Source organism: Geotrypetes seraphini, chromosome 2, assembly GCF_902459505.1.
Source record: "Geotrypetes seraphini chromosome 2, aGeoSer1.1, whole genome shotgun sequence".
NCBI classification, from domain to species: Eukaryota; Metazoa; Chordata; class Amphibia; order Gymnophiona; family Dermophiidae; genus Geotrypetes; species Geotrypetes seraphini.
This window is the reverse complement of record NC_047085.1, coordinates 339,380,963-339,398,090: the sequence shown is the minus strand read 5'-3', so window position 1 is coordinate 339,398,090 and position 17,128 is coordinate 339,380,963. Positions and strand designations below refer to the sequence as shown.

The 17,128-nt window shown below is 43.7% G+C and overlaps 1 protein-coding gene across 2 annotated transcripts in view; it reads right to left on the bottom strand.

The window, feature by feature from the left end:
* STK17A (serine/threonine kinase 17a) overlaps nt 1-17,128 on the bottom strand; it is a 70,661-nt gene that overhangs the window by 28,986 nt on the left and 24,547 nt on the right. For both annotated transcript variants that reach the window (XM_033930289.1, XM_033930290.1), the window contains 3 exons: nt 12,278-12,422; nt 8,568-8,694; nt 7,646-7,694 (listed from right to left, as the gene is read on the bottom strand). In XM_033930289.1, coding sequence (XP_033786180.1) covers nt 7,646-7,694; nt 8,568-8,694; nt 12,278-12,422 — 321 coding nt within the window. The remainder of the gene's footprint in view (nt 1-7,645; nt 7,695-8,567; nt 8,695-12,277; nt 12,423-17,128) is intronic.

Below are 17,128 nucleotides of genomic sequence, written 5' to 3'. Positions count from 1 at the left end.
CAGATGCGCGAGAGGTCAGCTCAAATGAGTCGTAGATGGAGTGAACCATGAATTTCCTGAGTTGGAGGAGGCTAGAAATATGTTGCTGGAAAAGAGGGACCTTACGTTCAGGAAGATATTTCTGTAAGGAGGAGAGCTGTTGCACCAGATGCTTCATGTAGAAGGAGAAGTGGAAGGTGTAGTTGTTGGCTCTATTGGCTAACATGGCATTTTGGAAAAGGCGCTTACCAAATTTATCCATGGTTTTTCCCTCTCTGCCAGGAGGGGTGGAGGCATATACACTGGAACCCTGAGATTTTTTCTAGGTAGATTCCACCAGGAGGGACTCGTGGGGCAATTGAGGTTTATCAAACCCTGGGATTGGGATAACCCGGTATAAGCTATCCAATTTACGAGGGGCTCCAGGAACCGTGAGGGGAGCTTCCCAGTTTTTATAGAAAGTTTCCCGTAAGATGTCGTGGACGGGCAACTTCAGAAATTCTTTGGGAGGTTGCTCAAAGTCTAGGGCATCGAGGAAAGCCTGAGACTTTTTAGAGTCGGACTCCAAGGAAATGGAAAGAGCTGCTGACATCTCCCTAAGGAATTTGGAGAAAGAGGATTGCTCTGGTTTGGAGACGGTGTTGGTCATGGATGGTTCTTCATCGGTTGATGAAGCGTCCTCCTCGGTACCGTGAGGGGAGTCTTCCCACAAATCTGGGTCCCTAACGTCGGGGTGCGTACGTTTGGACATCGGTGTGGAGGGCTCGGCATGGTGGGTCTTTGAAAGAGATTTGCCTGAGTGCACCGAGGCGGTACCGGGTGAAGATGACCGATGTCGTTCCTGGGATCACTCACTCACTCCCTTCCTTCCTTCCTCCCTCCCTTCCCTACCTACCTACCTCCTTCCCTACCTACCTACCTCCTTACCTACCTACCTACCTCCCTCCCTCCCTCTTACTGGCACGTTACAATGAAATTTGTGCAAGCCGCTGGAGCCTGCAAGCTTGGTCCCCAAACAATCTCGCTTCTGTGTTCCTATTTTCCCCATTTCTAATATCTCCCCTATGTATCTGGCATTGCCCCCCCCCCCCATGTCCATATATCATCCCCATGGCATGTCCCCTTTATGTCTCTGTCCCTGTGCCCCCATACACATAATTTCCCCTCTTTCTGTTACCTTCCTGTGTCCAGATTTCCCCTATCTTCCTCTTCCACACCAATGTGTCTCTTCTCTTCAACCCCATCTAGCTTCTTTCCCTCTTTCTTCCCCCCTTCCCCCGTTTCCAGCATCTGGCTCACTTGCCTGTCCTCCCCTTTCTTTCCTGCTGTGGGTTTCTTTCTCTCCCTCTTCATTCCCTTGGCCCAGAATCTCTTTCCCTTTCACTCCCTCCTTCCTAGTGTGAGCCGGGAACATGCGTAGTCCTGCAGTCCCCTCCCGCCCGATTGCAGCGATCCGTCAGCTCCCTCCCTTCACCCCACCTTAGATGCCGAGTTTGCCGGCTTTCTTTTTCGCCCAGCCGCACGGGCGGCTGCTCATAAGAATTGCCGCTGCTAGGTCAGACCAGTGGTCCATCATGCCCAGCAGTCCGCTCACGCGGCGGCCCTTAGGTAAAAGACCAGTTCCTTAACTGAGACTAGCCTTACCTGCGTATGTTCTAGTTCAGCAGGAACTTGTCTAACTTTGTCTTGAAGGATCTGGCTAGGCATAAGTCAGAAGAAAGCAAACTTATAGGTAACGTTGGATGCTGGCCAAAGGATCTCAGAAACTTTAAGAACCATAGTTTGTACTTTCTAAAGTAGGGGAAAGTGGAAGCAAGGACCCTCATATTATCACAGGAGACATGCATTAAGATTACGGAGTTCTTCCAGACCAAGAGAAGATTACCAGGATCACAAATTAATGGAATCAAGAAAGGGAACAGAAGAAGAAATTGGGAGAAGGGAAGTGGCACCCATTCCCCAAAAGTAATAGTACAGTCGATTATGTCAGCAAAAAGGATATCGAACATATCCTATTGTAACAGAGGATATGTCCTACACATTGTAACATTATAAATAAGCCCTTTGTCCTTCCAGGCCGATTATAATAGATGTGGGCAAGTCCCTAGACTGGCATCTATTTTGAATGCTTCCTGGAAAGCTCTCTCCAGCAGGTTAAAAAAATAAAAAAAGGAGGACAACCATAAAGCCAGCATTGTTTCTTAAATAACAGAGTAGGGTTGGGTTAGTAGGTATTGTCTAGTATAGTGGGTATTCACTAATTTTTTAAGTCAGGGACTTCTTTGGATCCAGTGAGCTGAAGGAGAACCACTAAATATCTTCCTAGGTGAGGTCACGACACTGTAGTGCTGACTAATACCATCCCCCCCACCTTCAAACTTTTTATTGGGTGAATCCTCAAAGAGGTGAGCATTTCCTGTTGAGAAATGCCACAGAAAGAAATTAATCACCGAATTTACAATTAAATATTATGTAGCGCATAAATAGCAAACGCCAGATCCCTTGGAGTAGAGATTGCGAAAGCCCCCCCTTGGTACAAGCCTGGAAGTGGAAGGACGCGCCTGTACTACATCAGGCCGCACTGAACCCTGCCGTCAAATCCGCAAGCCCTGGCGGCTGCTGCTACACGAGGTCTCCGTACTCCGGCTCAAGCCCAGACGCCACGCGGAACCCAGTCGCAGACTTTAACTCAGCTGTCAGAGAGCAGGAGGACCAGGCGCGACTGCCAACACCCACAACAGACACCGCTTCTGTTCCCCAACAGCAAGAAGACATAGAAACATAGAAGATGACGGCAGATAAGGGCCATAGCCCATCAGGTCTGCCCACTCTACTGACCCACCCCCAAGTCTACTATCCTAGGGATCCCACTCCTGGTGACTGGTTCCCTTGGCTTAACCCTCTAAGGGATACCCACATGGACATCCCATTTGTTCTTAAATTCTTGCACGCTGTTTGCCTTGATCACCTGCACCGGGAGCTCATTCCAAGGATCAATCACTCTCTTGGTGAAGAAATATTTCCTGGTGTCGCTATGAAATTTCCTGCCCCTGAGTTTGAGCGGATGCCTTCTTGTGGCTGAGGGTCCTTTGAGAAAGAGAATCTCTTCTTCCATCTCAATCATGTCTCCTCTCTCCCTACGTTCCTCAAATGAGTACAGCCACAAATTTTTCAGCCTTTCCTTGTACGATAGATCCTTGAGCCCCGAGACCATCCTGGTGGCCATCCGTTGCACTGACTCTACTCTCAGCACATCTTTTCGACGAGCAAATAGGATAGACACGGAAACACTATCGCTGTCGGGCCACATAACGGAGGCGCCTGTTCAATCTTCTGCTCTGACGCAACCGGAAACAGGAAGTTGCAGCAGAGAAGATTGAACAATTGAGCAGCCGTGCGTGCACGGCTTTTTGAAAGCGTGCCGCTGGGTAAAAAAGAAAGCCGGCAAACTCGGAATATAAGGTGAGGTGGAGGGAGGGAGCTGGCTAAACACTGCGATTGGGCGGGTGGGGGCTGCTGGACCGCGCGATCCTCGATTGCCTCACTGCGGGGACAAGACCATTCACTGCTCCACGTGGCGATGAATGGCCTTGTCCCCATCCCTGCAGCAACTACTATTTTTCTTTCCCTATTTTGGCGGGTTACCCACGGCTACTTGCGGCTAGCCGCGGGTAACAACCACCATGTCATTCTCTACTTCAGAAACAATGCTGGGCTTGATCTGATGTACAATGACTTAAGTACCTGAAAGTAAACCGCTTAGGCTATAAGTGGTACATAAATAGTAAAATAAATAGTCTACTGTAAGACTATGTGGCTCTCAGTAGAGAATATGGAATGCCATGACTGGAAGAGGGGATTGGAAATAGTCTACTGTATTGACATCGATTCCTAAGCACCTTCCCTTGATGTGTTCTTTTACCAGCCAATCAGCCAGATAGGGAAACGGAAACACATGCACTCCTAGTCTGCATAGCAACAGTGCAAATACAGCAGGACATTTTGTAAGCACTCTGGAAGCAGACAGGACGGTCCAATGGTAGAATGCGATACTGGTAGTGGCATTTCCCCCACTTGAAATCGGAGATACCTCTTGATGTTTCAGATGTTTGCATAAGCATCCTTTAAATACAGAATACGTAGCCAATTATTTACCAGAATCATTGGGGGGAGGGGGGCAGGGAGATCATCCTGAACTTCTTATATTTGCTCAGAGCCCTTAGATCTAGAATGAGATGAAAACCTCTGCCCACCTTTATGGGCGTGAAGAAGTACTTATAATATAATTTCTTCCCTTCTCTTGATGGTAAGGCTGGATGTGGGAAATAAGCCTTGAACCCTAAAAACTTTCCTTAAAAAAAAAAATAAATAAAAAAGACTCCAGAATACAAACATCCCTACCTGGGTGGCATCTAAACATGGGTCTTTTAAACTTCTGGCTCTTCTGAGGGTACATTTGACCACCATGGAATGATGTGGAAGCTGTTGCTTCTTGAATCTGAGAACTTTCTGGACTTTATATAAAGTCTGTCTTCTTTGGTACAGGGGTATCTCTATTTCTCATCTGTGCAGTCTTAAGGCTATCACAACTTTCTGAGGAGGGCAGTCAGACATCCAAAATCCTGGCCCTGGGCTCGTCCTTAATTTCCAATTTAAATAAGATGGCCGAAGCTCATCTCCCTCAAAGCTGACAAAAAGGAAACCCTTTGTAGGGGAAAGGGTATTTTTCCTGTGGTGGAAATCCTCTTGGCTTTGATGGCTGCTTTGGCTCAACTTCAGATCCCCAGGAATGGTCCACATCAGACTCGCAAAGTAGTCCTCGTGAGACTTCTGCGTCCGTCTCAGACCATTGGGCACATGGTCCAATAGGACACTGGCATCAATAAACACCTGACAGGCATGGTGTAGGCATCCAAGATGGGCTAGAATGGCACCATGGTTGGTATCAACACCCTCGATGCCTCAGCATCACATCAAGCCATGAGGTGCTCCAGCTCATCCTGTAATAAGACATATCCACTAGAGAATGACACGGTGACAAAATTCATCACCATTCCCGTCCCCGCGGATAACCGCGGGAAACCATCTTCATGTCATTCTTTAAAGAGAGAGGGAAGTATCAGAGCATGAATGGCCACAACCACTGACCCACAAGCTTTGCTTTGAAGAATGCTGGTGTAGAAGGACTGAGGTTGAAATAGACACTAGAAAATGACATGGGATTATTTCCCGTGGTTATCTGCGGGGACGGGAACGGTGATGAATTTTGTCACCGTGTCATTATCCACTTCTCAGTGACAAGGGTCAGTAAAGGCATGGGTAGTGCCAAAACAGGCAGCCTGTGAAGGAGCTGAATCGGAAGCAGGGACTGGCATCATGGAGACTGGTACATTAGCACTGCTTCCACAGGAGGAGGATGTGGTCCTCACAGTGCTGAGGCTTCTTGGGTATTAGCAATGCCAGCATCCCAGAGCTCCTGGCACCTTGCTTTGAGAAGGACCGATTGTGCTCTTTCAACTTCACTTGATACATAACATTGGTATCCTTCAGTGCCAACAAGGATGATGTGAAATCCTCACGAGTCTTTCAACTTCACTTGATACATAACATTGGTATCCTTCAGTGCCAACAAGGATGATGTGAAATCCTCACGAGTCTTCGCTATCAAATCTGATGATTCTCTTCCTGAACGGATGCTACTGATGCTTGAAAGAGTCGGGGGAGACCTCAATGCCTATGCATCCAAGTGCTTCTAGTGTCATTGGAACCGGTGCCTCAGATTCCCATGGAACAGACTGAGTACACTAAAATGTTTCTACTCTATTCTTTTCTGCATCTGAGAACAGAGCTTACAGTAAGAGGATAAAATCAGGGTAGAGGCACAGTAGGCTTCTGTTGTGATAGGACATCTTGACTGATCCTCACACCAGAGGCTCCTATCCATTCCCGCATACAGATCAAAATCCTCTTATTGACTAAGTGAAGTCACTCTGCAACTCCACAATCTTTCTCCTCTTTTCTCTCCCACTGTATGCCTCCTCAAGAACTCTGTTCGTTGGGTAACTCTCTCCTATCTGTACCTTTCTTCTCTACTGCCAACTCCAAGCTATCTCCCTTCTCTCTTGCTACACCTTATGCCTGGAACAGACTGTCTGAGTCCGTATGTCAAGATCAGACTCCGGTAATTTTCAAATCTAGGCTAAAGCCCATCTTTTTTTTTTTTAAGATTGTTTTTAAACTCTTGACTCCTTTATCAATCCCACTCTGAGAACCTCCCTAACCTCCTATTTGTCTATTTTAAGTACAGTGCTCCCCCGAGATTCGCGGGGGTTCCGTTCCAGGAACCCCCGCGAATCTCAAAAAACCACGAATATGTTTTCATGGGGGAGCCTGAAGAGAGCAGCGGGAGAGATCAGCAGGAGAGCAGCCGGAGCGTCGTGAGTGCAGGAAATCACTCACGGTTCGCTCCGACCGCTTCATCCTGCACGAAGTCGGGCCTTATCCAATCAGGAGCTGTTTATCCAGCTGCTCTCTCCTGCCTCTCCCACTGCCCTCTCCTTGTTGGTGGTTCGCGGTCCGAAAATACCACGAATGACTGGGACCACGAACCGCCAACAACCAGGGGAACACTGTACTGTATTTTTTGCTCCGTAAGATGCACTTTTTCCATCCCCTAAAAAGGGGATGGAAATGTAAGTGCGTCTTATGGAGCGAAGATATAAATTTTTTAACACCCCCCCCCCCCCCGGTACCGTTGTAAACCCCACCCAGCCGCCGCATCTTTTTAAAACACATACACACACCCCACCGCACCTTTTTAAAACACCCCCACCTGCCACCTTTGCTGTTGTCGTACCTGGTGATCCAGCGTGTATCCTTCCCTCGACAGCTCTCTTCCTATTTCCAGGCCAGCGGCGCACAGGTCAGAAGCACTGAGGTCAAGAGCAAGCTTTACGCGCTCCTGCTTAGGCCTGCGCCGCTTTCTGAATGGTTGCGCTCAGTTCTCATGGAATTTGTGAGAACTGACAGCAGCCATTCAGAATGCAGCGCGGGGACAGGCGGAAGCGCGGAAAGCACGCTCCTGACCTGCGTGCCGCTGATCAGGAAATAGAACGAGACAGCCGTCCAGGGAGGGAGGGATTTAAAAGGGTACCCGGGGGGGGGGGGGGATGAAAAGATCTCTCTGTTGAAAAAGCAATGAAACACATGAAGTATTTGTGCTGGGGGTGTTTGAGTTAGTCACATGGTAGTGAGAAAAAAATACTGATAATGTGGCGGTTCCTGCATCAGGAAAAAATCCATACATAAATCAGAAACTTTTCCAGTAAGTTCTGAGCTCAGAGTGCTGTTCAGTCTCATTTGTTATTCATTTGGGTGTGGCCGATGCATCCTGCCTATCAATGGAGAAGATCTAAATCAACAAATTTAATGGCAAACCCCCCCCCCACCTCTTTTTTTTTTTTTAAATGCACTGTGCTTCCAACATTTGTATTTTGTAGTATTTAATGTAACAATTTGCTTTATTATGCTCTGTATATACTTAATTCAACTATGTTGTTAAGATTGTTGAGCATCTATTTTACCAACTATATTTTCTAATAAAATATCTTGGATAAAAAAAAATCTGACAGTTTAATTTTTAAATTGTTATATGAATTACACTTACCACATATCAGTTGCTGTGCTGATTGGTTCATAATTTAGGATTTCAGGAGCTATTGCAAAGAAATGATTTTAAATCTTCAAAGGCCAAAAGCACAATTTAAGATCAATAGACAAAGGCCCTTATTCTATAAAAAAAAAATAAAAGCACCTGCATTGGCATGCCTTGCCATTCTAGGCACCTACCGTGTATACTCGAATATAAGATGAGATTTTTGGGTCAAAAAGTGTCTTGTCTTATGTTTGGGTCAGCGGCCACCCACCCCCCAGACTTGATACAGGTCTCCGCTGGCCTGACGTATGACCTAGTGGGCCAGCTGACTCTGGAAATTTTTTTCCCCCCTCTCTCCTGCCCTCCCCCCCCCCCGGCACAGCTTTTTGAATCCCTGGTGGTCCAGCAGTGTACCAGACAGAAGCTTTCTGCACTCCTGCCCCACGCTAAGCCCCTCTGAATGGCTGCCACCAGTTTTCAGCAGTGATGGTGGAAGGGCACCACAGGGAGGGAGGGAATGAGAAGAATGCCAAAAACAACAAGAGGATGGGAGGGAAGTAAGTGCCAAATATAAAATTTTTGACTATCTTTATAGTAACCCCCCCCCCCCAAAAAAACCCCAAACAGTTCTAATTTGAGTATATATGGTACTTTAGTGACAAAAAAGTGCCATCTTTTGCAATATAAGATCTTTGACAGTGAACACTGGAAGCTGAAAGACTATATAATTACAAATTTAAAATGAAATTTCTGAAACATAAACTCATGATAAAATGAATGGAACAAAATGGAATACATCTGCTATGTTTTGAGCATAATCACACCCCTAATAGCAATACTTTTACATTATTTGGGAATCACCCCCCCCCAAAAAAAAAAAAAAAAACACCCCAAAACCCACTAACCTAAAAAAAACACAACACACAACCCTTACCAACATATTCAGGAGTTCCCATAATTTCTCTTAGCTCTTCATTACTATTTACTATTCTGGAGAGGCCAAAGTCAACCACTTTAATATCTCCTATGGGAGATTCGCTGGTCAGAAGAATATTCTGAGGCTATAAAGTAAATGACAAGGAAAAAACATTAAATTCCAAAACATTCAAGACCATTATACCTGCAAAGCCTGGGTATATCATTGTTTGCATTAAGGTATGCTATGACTCACATTTCCTGAAAATACACAAATATTTAGACTATTTAACAAGTGCTCACTTTACTTTAAACACTAGCAGTCTCCTCAGTGTGTATGGATTAGTTATCATTCTAGAGCAGTGGTCTCCAACTCAAAGTTTCAAGTTTATTTAATTTTTGATGAATCGCCTATTACAATTTCTAGGCGATGTACATATTATAATTTAGATAGAAGAAACTTACAAAATAAATTCAAATTTCAAATTTAAAACAATACAGACATGAGTTTGAGGAATAGGGTTAAAAGTTACAATATTTGGGATTAGTTAAAAAAAGGAAAAAACAAAAGGAGGGGATTTATAAAACCAAAGCACAATGTATGAAATAAACAAATTTTAAATTAGTTGAAAAAACTAATGTTAAAAATCATAGGCATCTTTAAATAAATGGGTCTTTAACAGTATTTTAAATTTTGCAATATCTTGTTCAGATCGAATATACTGAGGCAGAGTATTCTACCATTGAGGGCCCATAACTGTAAATATATCTGATCTTCTGGTCCCAATAATCTTTAATGACGGTACCGAGAGGAGATTTTGTTCAGATGATCGCAGGGAACGTTTAGGTTTGTAAGGAATCAGTGATTTGGAAATGAACTGTGGTTCATTAGATGCTAATGTCTTAAAAATAAGAAACAATATTTTAAACATGATCCTGTGGCCGATAGGTAACCAATGCGCATCTTTTAAGAGAGGGGAAACATGGTCAAACTTTTTTGCTTTATAAATTAATTTTACGGCTGTGTTCTGAATTATCTGTAGTCTCCTTTTTTCCTTATTAGTAATGTGGCCCTTTGGAGGGCCACATTTTGGATTTGTACGTACTTGGAGGGCCTTAGAAAAAATAGTTAATGTCTTATTAAAGAAATGACAATTTTACATGAGGTAAAATTCATTCTGTTTATAAATCTTTCCTTATGGCCAAGTCTTAATAATAATATTGTCATTTATAGCTAAAGAGACATATGATCAAGAAACTTTTATTTTACTTTTGTGATTATGATAAACTCAGGGCCTTAAAATAGTACTTGGCGGGCCGCATGTGGCAGACCACTGCTCTAGAGCTAACTAGCAGTTTTCAAACAAAATAAGTAGTTACAGACAGGCTCTAGTTTAACCAAACTGAAAAGAAATAACTTAAAAAGGAAAATTCTGGAAATGAAGGTGGCACTAAAACATCGATGCAAAATCTCAAAACTGAAGACAATCAGACCAAAAAAAAATCACATGGTTGTCCAAATATAGAGAAATAGTCTGAGAATATCATTTAAAATGTGACCATCATTTAAATGTGATCTTAAGACCTACCTTTTTAAGGAAGCCTTTTGTTAGTTCCATATTATCAATTTCCTTGCTTGTGAGCCATAGATGCAAACTCCTGGCTACACAAATGAATCCCTCCTGTGTCCTCCCCCTCCCTCCCATCCTGCCTACACAAATGAATCCCTCCTGTGTCCTCCCCCTCCCTCCCATCCTATTCATTATTGTAGTTCTACCCCACATCTCACTGTGTCTTGTTCTGTCAGGAACAGCACTATGCTAATCCTTTTTAGACTGTTGTGTGGGATAGTATATTTCTTAAACTTGAAACAATCTATAAAGAATTTGCACAGATTGTTTGGAAAACTCCAATACTACTTTGCAAATACATAATATTACTATTGTTATTGCTACTGATTAAGATACTGTTGGCAACAAACTTTGTCTATACCATGTAGTTTGGATTAAGTGTATGGCATTCTGAATATAAGGCATTAAGACGGCACTTTTTAAACTATTTTAACATTTCAGTAAACAATCTTATCTCACATATATAGAAGGATTCTTCATCCTTTATGCTTTTCTGTATTGCTATTAGCATGGCAGTAAAAGTGGGAAATTGCTGGCCTACTTATCCATACCTGGGATAGGCTCTAAAAAACACTATCTTGAGGAATCATCACGGATCTCTGGTTTATTCTTTTGTAGAAATCAATAAAATTTTTCAAAATTAAACCCCCCCCCCCCCAACAAAAACCAACCACCATCTCTACATGGCTGATAACATGGTTTGGACCCTTTCCAGTTTGGATCTGCCATGCCTAACCCCTTCCCAGACAGCTCAGTTAAATCACTCCATTGTAAAGGAGGAAGTCACTTGGGCCATAAATAAAAGTCCGCTATACAAAGCACCCAATCCTGATGGGTTCAGGACAGAGTTTTATAAGTTAATGTACTCTGACATTATTTCACCTCTCACAAGTAGTGTAATAAAATCAGAGATCAAAACTATGCCAGACTCATTGAGAAGGCCTGGATAGTAGTTTTTCTGATACCTGGCAACCTTCCTTGTCAGAATCCTATAGATGTATCTTATTGCTTTGTTATGAATCCAAACAGCTGGCATCTATATTATCTAATATAGTGTCTTAAACTTTGTGAAGCCGCAGCACACTAAACTGGTGGCCGCAGCTCAAGGGCATCCGGACATGCACAGGCATCCAATATAGCGTCTTGCAAACTTTGCGAAGCCACGTCACACTAAACTTGTGGCAGCAGTTCAAGAGCATCCAGAAGTGCACTGTCATTGCGTTGATGTCCGCGAATGTGTGAAGGTCCTCCAGACAAGGTGAATTCTCACAAGACTCACCACAGCCATTGAGGGAACCACTCGGCGTCGAGCAGCCACACCGAAAGTGCGCTGATGCTCGGTACAGCTGAACTGCCAGAACTCGCACCATCGACTGGTTCAGCAGCAGGGCAGGAGCGCACAAAGCTTGTTCCTGCCTGCTACACCTCTGGACCACCAGGGATTCCAGGTAAGTGGTCATACGCAAGACGCGGCGACAGACAGGATATCAGCAGAGAGGAGGTACAATGGACAGGGCAGGGAGGGAGGACAGGGTGCAGAGCCTGGAAGGGCAGTGAGGGAAGGGGGCTGGATGAAGTGCCTTGCAGGGCACTTGAATATTAAGTCCCACGTCTTGTATTCGGGTCAACCATTTTTCCTCCCTTTTGGGGGAAAAATGGGGGGTTTGACTTATATTCAGATCAACTTATATTAGAGTATATACGGTATTTTCCCCAATCTGTCCTGGTTGGCTTACAATCTGACTAATGTACCTGGGGCAATGGAGTGTTAAGTGACATATAAGAACATGTGTGTACATATACACACACATACATACATATATACACTTACTAAGTTCCTATGCTATCTTGATTTCCATCGTTTTATATTCCATTCAAATAAGATGCTTATGTTCCTCCTATTATTTCTTTTGACTATTTTCTTCTCTATCCTACATCTGACTATTTTTCCCTTTCCCTTGATATGCCTTTTACATCTCAATTAATTTTCCATTCTTATTTATCCATACTTCAAGCTGTGATTTACAATTTTTCAAAAGAAATTAGAAATAACCAGTCTGCTTCAACAAGCAGAGTAATCCTTATTTCTACAGTTTACCTTCAAATCAAGATGAACTACATTATTTTTGTGTAGAAAAGAAATGCCTTCTAAAATCTGCCTCATGAGCCTTTGCACATCCTTTTCTTTAAAAGCCTCTTCCCTGTCAGCTACACACTGGTTGAAGATTTCACCACCTGCAGCACTAAAGAGAAAAAAAGAATTATAAAGATACACAAATGTAGTCATTACTTACTGTATTACATACCAAATAAAGTAGTAAAACAGTATTTTATCTTATACATACACAAAAATATTATCTTACCAAACAAGTTCATACTATCCCCTTTCCTACTCCCCAAAACTCCCAGAAAGGTAGAAGGGGATGTGGAGGGGGGGGGGGGAAGACGACCACACCTTTTTGCATTACACCTTAAATCAATGTAGCTATTAAATTGTACATAGCTACATATCTAACCCAAGAGCTTACAAAATAAGTCAATATCAAACATCACAGGATACAAGCATTATATCATATAATGCAGGGGTAGGGAACTCCGGTCCTCGAGAGACGTATTCCGGTCAGGAGTTCCCTTCCCCCGATATAATGTCACGTATCCAAAATAACTAGGAGAAGCAGGATTTGGATTCTGGACTCTTGATGGGGATGAGGACAAATTTGTCCCTGTCTCATTCTTTAGTGACACATCAAAACATCCTTGGATTGGCCTGAGGCTGGTACAGAAGATGCAGAAGCCTGTGCAGGCTGGGACTGCAGTAACTCTTATTGGAGCAATGCATGGAGTTGATCTTGTATCGATGGCATCAGTATCAGTAGTGGCAAAGGTAGAGCAGGCACTTATTGGACTGGGTTTCAAGGCTTCGAGAACCTCAATGCCAAGGGACATTTATGAGAAGGTACCAGTTGAAGGGATGGTGATAAGTCATTTGTGCCAACACTTAGATTGTGTCAAGGCCATGGAAGCTGGGGAAGATGCCAAGGCATGTCTGGTAGAGGAGACATGTTTGTGCTTCTTAGCTCTCTTTACAAGGCTCTCCTGAGGCTGGCAGCATCGATGATGAAGACGGAGTCCCTGTGTTGTGTTGTCAACACAGGCATCGTAGGTGTCTATGTCGTAGTACAGTCAAACCTTGGTTTGCGCGCATAATTCGTTTCAGAAGCATGCTTGTAATCCAAAAGCACTTGTATATCAAAGCGAATTTCCCCGTAGGAAATAATGGAAACTTAGACCAGTGTTTTTCAACCGCTGTTCTGCGGCACACTACCAGTCCTGCATTCAGGGGCCCGGAGCTGACAGGGGGCCCGAGGCAGGGGCGCCAGTAGCTCGCCAAGGCAAAGTGAGTCGATCACCCAGGACTCACTTTGTCTTGGCGATCTAATCTATCGAGCCGATAAGTCTTCTTCTCCCCGACGTCAATTCTGCAGTCGGAGAGGAAGTTCGGGCCAGTCAATCGCTGCCTGGCTGGGCGGAACTTCCTCTCCGATTGCAGAATTGACGTCAGGGAGAGCATGCGTCGGCGTCGGCTTTGGGGCCTGTTATCCATTGGTGGGTCCTGTTCCCCGATGGCAGCGGCAGTGGCTTGGGGAACGGCAGGGAGAAAGAAAGAAAGGGGGCAGGCAGGGAAACAGAAGGAAAGAAGAGAAACAGAAAAAAAGAAAGAAAGGTCAGGGAGAGAGGAAGAAAAAGTTGGGGGAGGGAATGAGGTGTGGAGGAGAGAAAGCATACAGGCTGATAAAAGGGAAGAAAGATTGGATGCACAGTCAGAAGAAGAAAGTGCAACCAGAAATCACCAGACAAGGTAGGAAAAATGATTTTATTTTAAATTTAGCAAAGTGGAGGCAGTATTACCACAGTTTTCAAAGGAATTTGCCCAAATAACTTAATAGTTAACTGGGTAAATTCCCAGAGATGAAAACTTCCCTTCACTTACTATGCACAGTTCTGAATTTATATCTGCTGTCTATATTTTACAATATGGTCACCTTTTACTAAATCGCAATAGTGGTTTTTAGCGCAGGGAGCCTATGAGCGTCAAGAGCAGCGCTGGGCATTCAGCGCAGCTCCCTGCGCTAAAAACTGCTATTGTGGTTTAATAAAAAGAATGGAGGGTATATTTGTCTATTTTTGTATGCTATAAAAACCAAATACAGAGAGAGACTGAGAGCTGTTGACGAAGAGCTACGTGTGTGTCTTTCTTCGATTCCAGCCAGAATATCAGCTTTGTGTTCAGCCAAACAGGCCCAGGTTTCGCACTGAATAAAGTATTTTATAATTTTTCACTATTCTGTTTACTTAATATTTCATAATAAAGTAATTATAAAATACTTTCTTTGTGTTTATTTGATTCCTATTCAAGAGAATTACTTTATATATAGTCAATATAGGCAGAGTTAAATTTTTTAACATTTTCTAATGGTGGTGTGCCTCGTGATTTTTTTCATGAAACAAGTGTGCCTTTGCCCAAAAAAGGTTGAAAAACACTGACTTAGACAATATATTTCACAACCCAAAAAATTTAATACAAAATATTATACGTAATTGTATTGCAAGACCTCGCTCGTCTAGAATGGTCACTACACTCCTGCGTCAGAGAGAGATGAACCATTGGCTCAGTTGTGATGATGCGACACGTGTATAGTGTATGTACTTGTATTGCAAGACTTTGCTCGTTTAAAACACTACACTCCTGTAGCGTCAGAGAGAGAAGAACCATCAGCTCGGTTGTGATGTGTGTATACTGTATGTACTTGTCTTGTATAGCAAGTTAAAATTTAATATAATGTTTTGCTTGTCTTGCAAAACACTTGCAAACCAAGTTACTTGCAATCCAAGGCTTTACTGTAGATTGAGGTTGAGGCACTGGGATCGGAATCCTCAGCCATGCTCGATGCCCCTAAAGTGGTACCAAAAAGCGTTTCAAACTGAAATTTCCAGGGTTTAAGCAACTTCTTCTGCATGTGAGAGCAGAGTGTGCACAAAATTTACTGATGGTCAGGATTAAGATGCCTGACACATCAGTTGTGTTGATCAGTGCCTTGAATGGTCCTAGTACATCGAGTGCAAAGTCTGAAGCTGCTAGGCGCTTTGGACATTGAGGGGACAACAAACAGTCAATGCAATTTCAAAGAGCTCAATGGCCCAGGAAGCTTGAGTAAACACACAAAGATGATTTTCAGCTTCTGAAAATGGATAAAGGCTTATTGGGGGGGGGGGGGGGAGGCGCAAAGGCCCAAAAATAAAAAAAATGCAAAAAAAATACTCTTCAACTAAACAGGAATAGAAAGAAAACTAATAATGATGAAAAGAAAATAATAAAAGGGAAGGCATCCAATAAGAGAAACATTTGACAGGCTCCATGGAAAACTAAAAATTGCAGGTCCTGTAAGTCGACGATGGGCGGGAAGGCACCAGCAGTACAGATGGTGCTAAAATTTAAAGTGATGGTATACTTTTTCACTGTTTGTACTGGGTTCTGTGAATGATGTCACCCATATGTGAAATATAACTGCTTGTCCTCGGAGAATAAAGAATTCTCCAGTCTGATGGAAATACATATGAATAAATCGAGAAGGAAAAGGAAACCAGACTTGCCTTGGACAGTGGAAATCATGGTCACCTGGATCCTGGCTGAATTTTAGGAGATTGTTTGCTACAAGAGAAAAAGAGGAGGACGACATATGCAAAGAAAACCTACTCCCCAATCCAGAGAAGGACATTCAAAGCCAGCCTACTGTGACTCTTTAATCTTGGAAGATAAAGAGATCCATCATAAGTGTGCCCCATATGCAAAAAAGCAAGGCTACTTATCTGTAGCAGGTATTCTCCGAGAACAGCAGGCATATATAGTCAAAACCTCGGTTTGCGAGCAACGCGGTTTGTGAGTGTTTTGCAAGATGAGTAAAACACTCTTGGCAAATCTTGCCTCGCAAACCAAGCGTTGACTTGATTTGCGAGCCCCTACCCCCGCCAACCAGCATCGCCCCCCTGCCAAAACCCTTACCGTGATCGGGCACCAGCATGCAGCACAAACCCACAGGATGTGCCAGTGGCCAAAGAGCCTGCCCCCGATTCTGCTGGGCCTTGAGCATCTTGGAGATAGCGTGAGCGGAAGCCAGAAGGCCTTGAGCATGCGCAGATGCTCAAGGCCCAGCAGAATCAGCGTCAAACTCTTTGGTAACTGGCACATCCTATGGGTTGGTGCTGTGTGCTGGTGCCCGATCGCAGTAAGGTTTTTTGTTTTTTTTTTTTTGGGGGGGGGGGGGCGCGATGCCGGTTTGTGGGGGTGGGTTGGAAGCGCACCCATGGCCTCAGGGAGGGGTCTTTTGGGGATGTGGAACGAATCAAGCGAGTTTCCCTTACTTTCTATGGGGAAACTTGCTTTGATATACGAGTTGTAAAAGTACTGTAACGAAATGAACTGTAGGAGATAAGATTAAAATTAAATTGATTCAGATAATACTTGTTTGTATTAAATATTTAATAGCTGGTTTTAAGAATTTGAGATATATTTAGGGGAAGGTATTAAAATCACACTTTTTAGTTTTTGGGAAAGACAGGTATGTTTTATGTGCACTTGTTAAAAGCAAACATTGCTTCTTGAGCACGTGTACGAAACCCTTGTCTTGTTTTAGGTAAATGGTGCAAGAAAGGATTCTGGTCGCCAGCAGAAAATGTCAATAAAGGCAACTTCCAAATTTGACCAAAGCACAGCCTTGAAGCCCTAGAGGTGCCGAGGTAAAAACTGATGCACTGGAATATTTGTTAAGGGTTGATTCCAGCAGTAATGAGTGATGTGGGCCATCAAACCCAGGACAAGCATGAGTACAGTGTTCTCAGAGCAACCATGATACTTAAAGTTGTGTCCCAATTTGTTGAGAAGCGTCTCAGT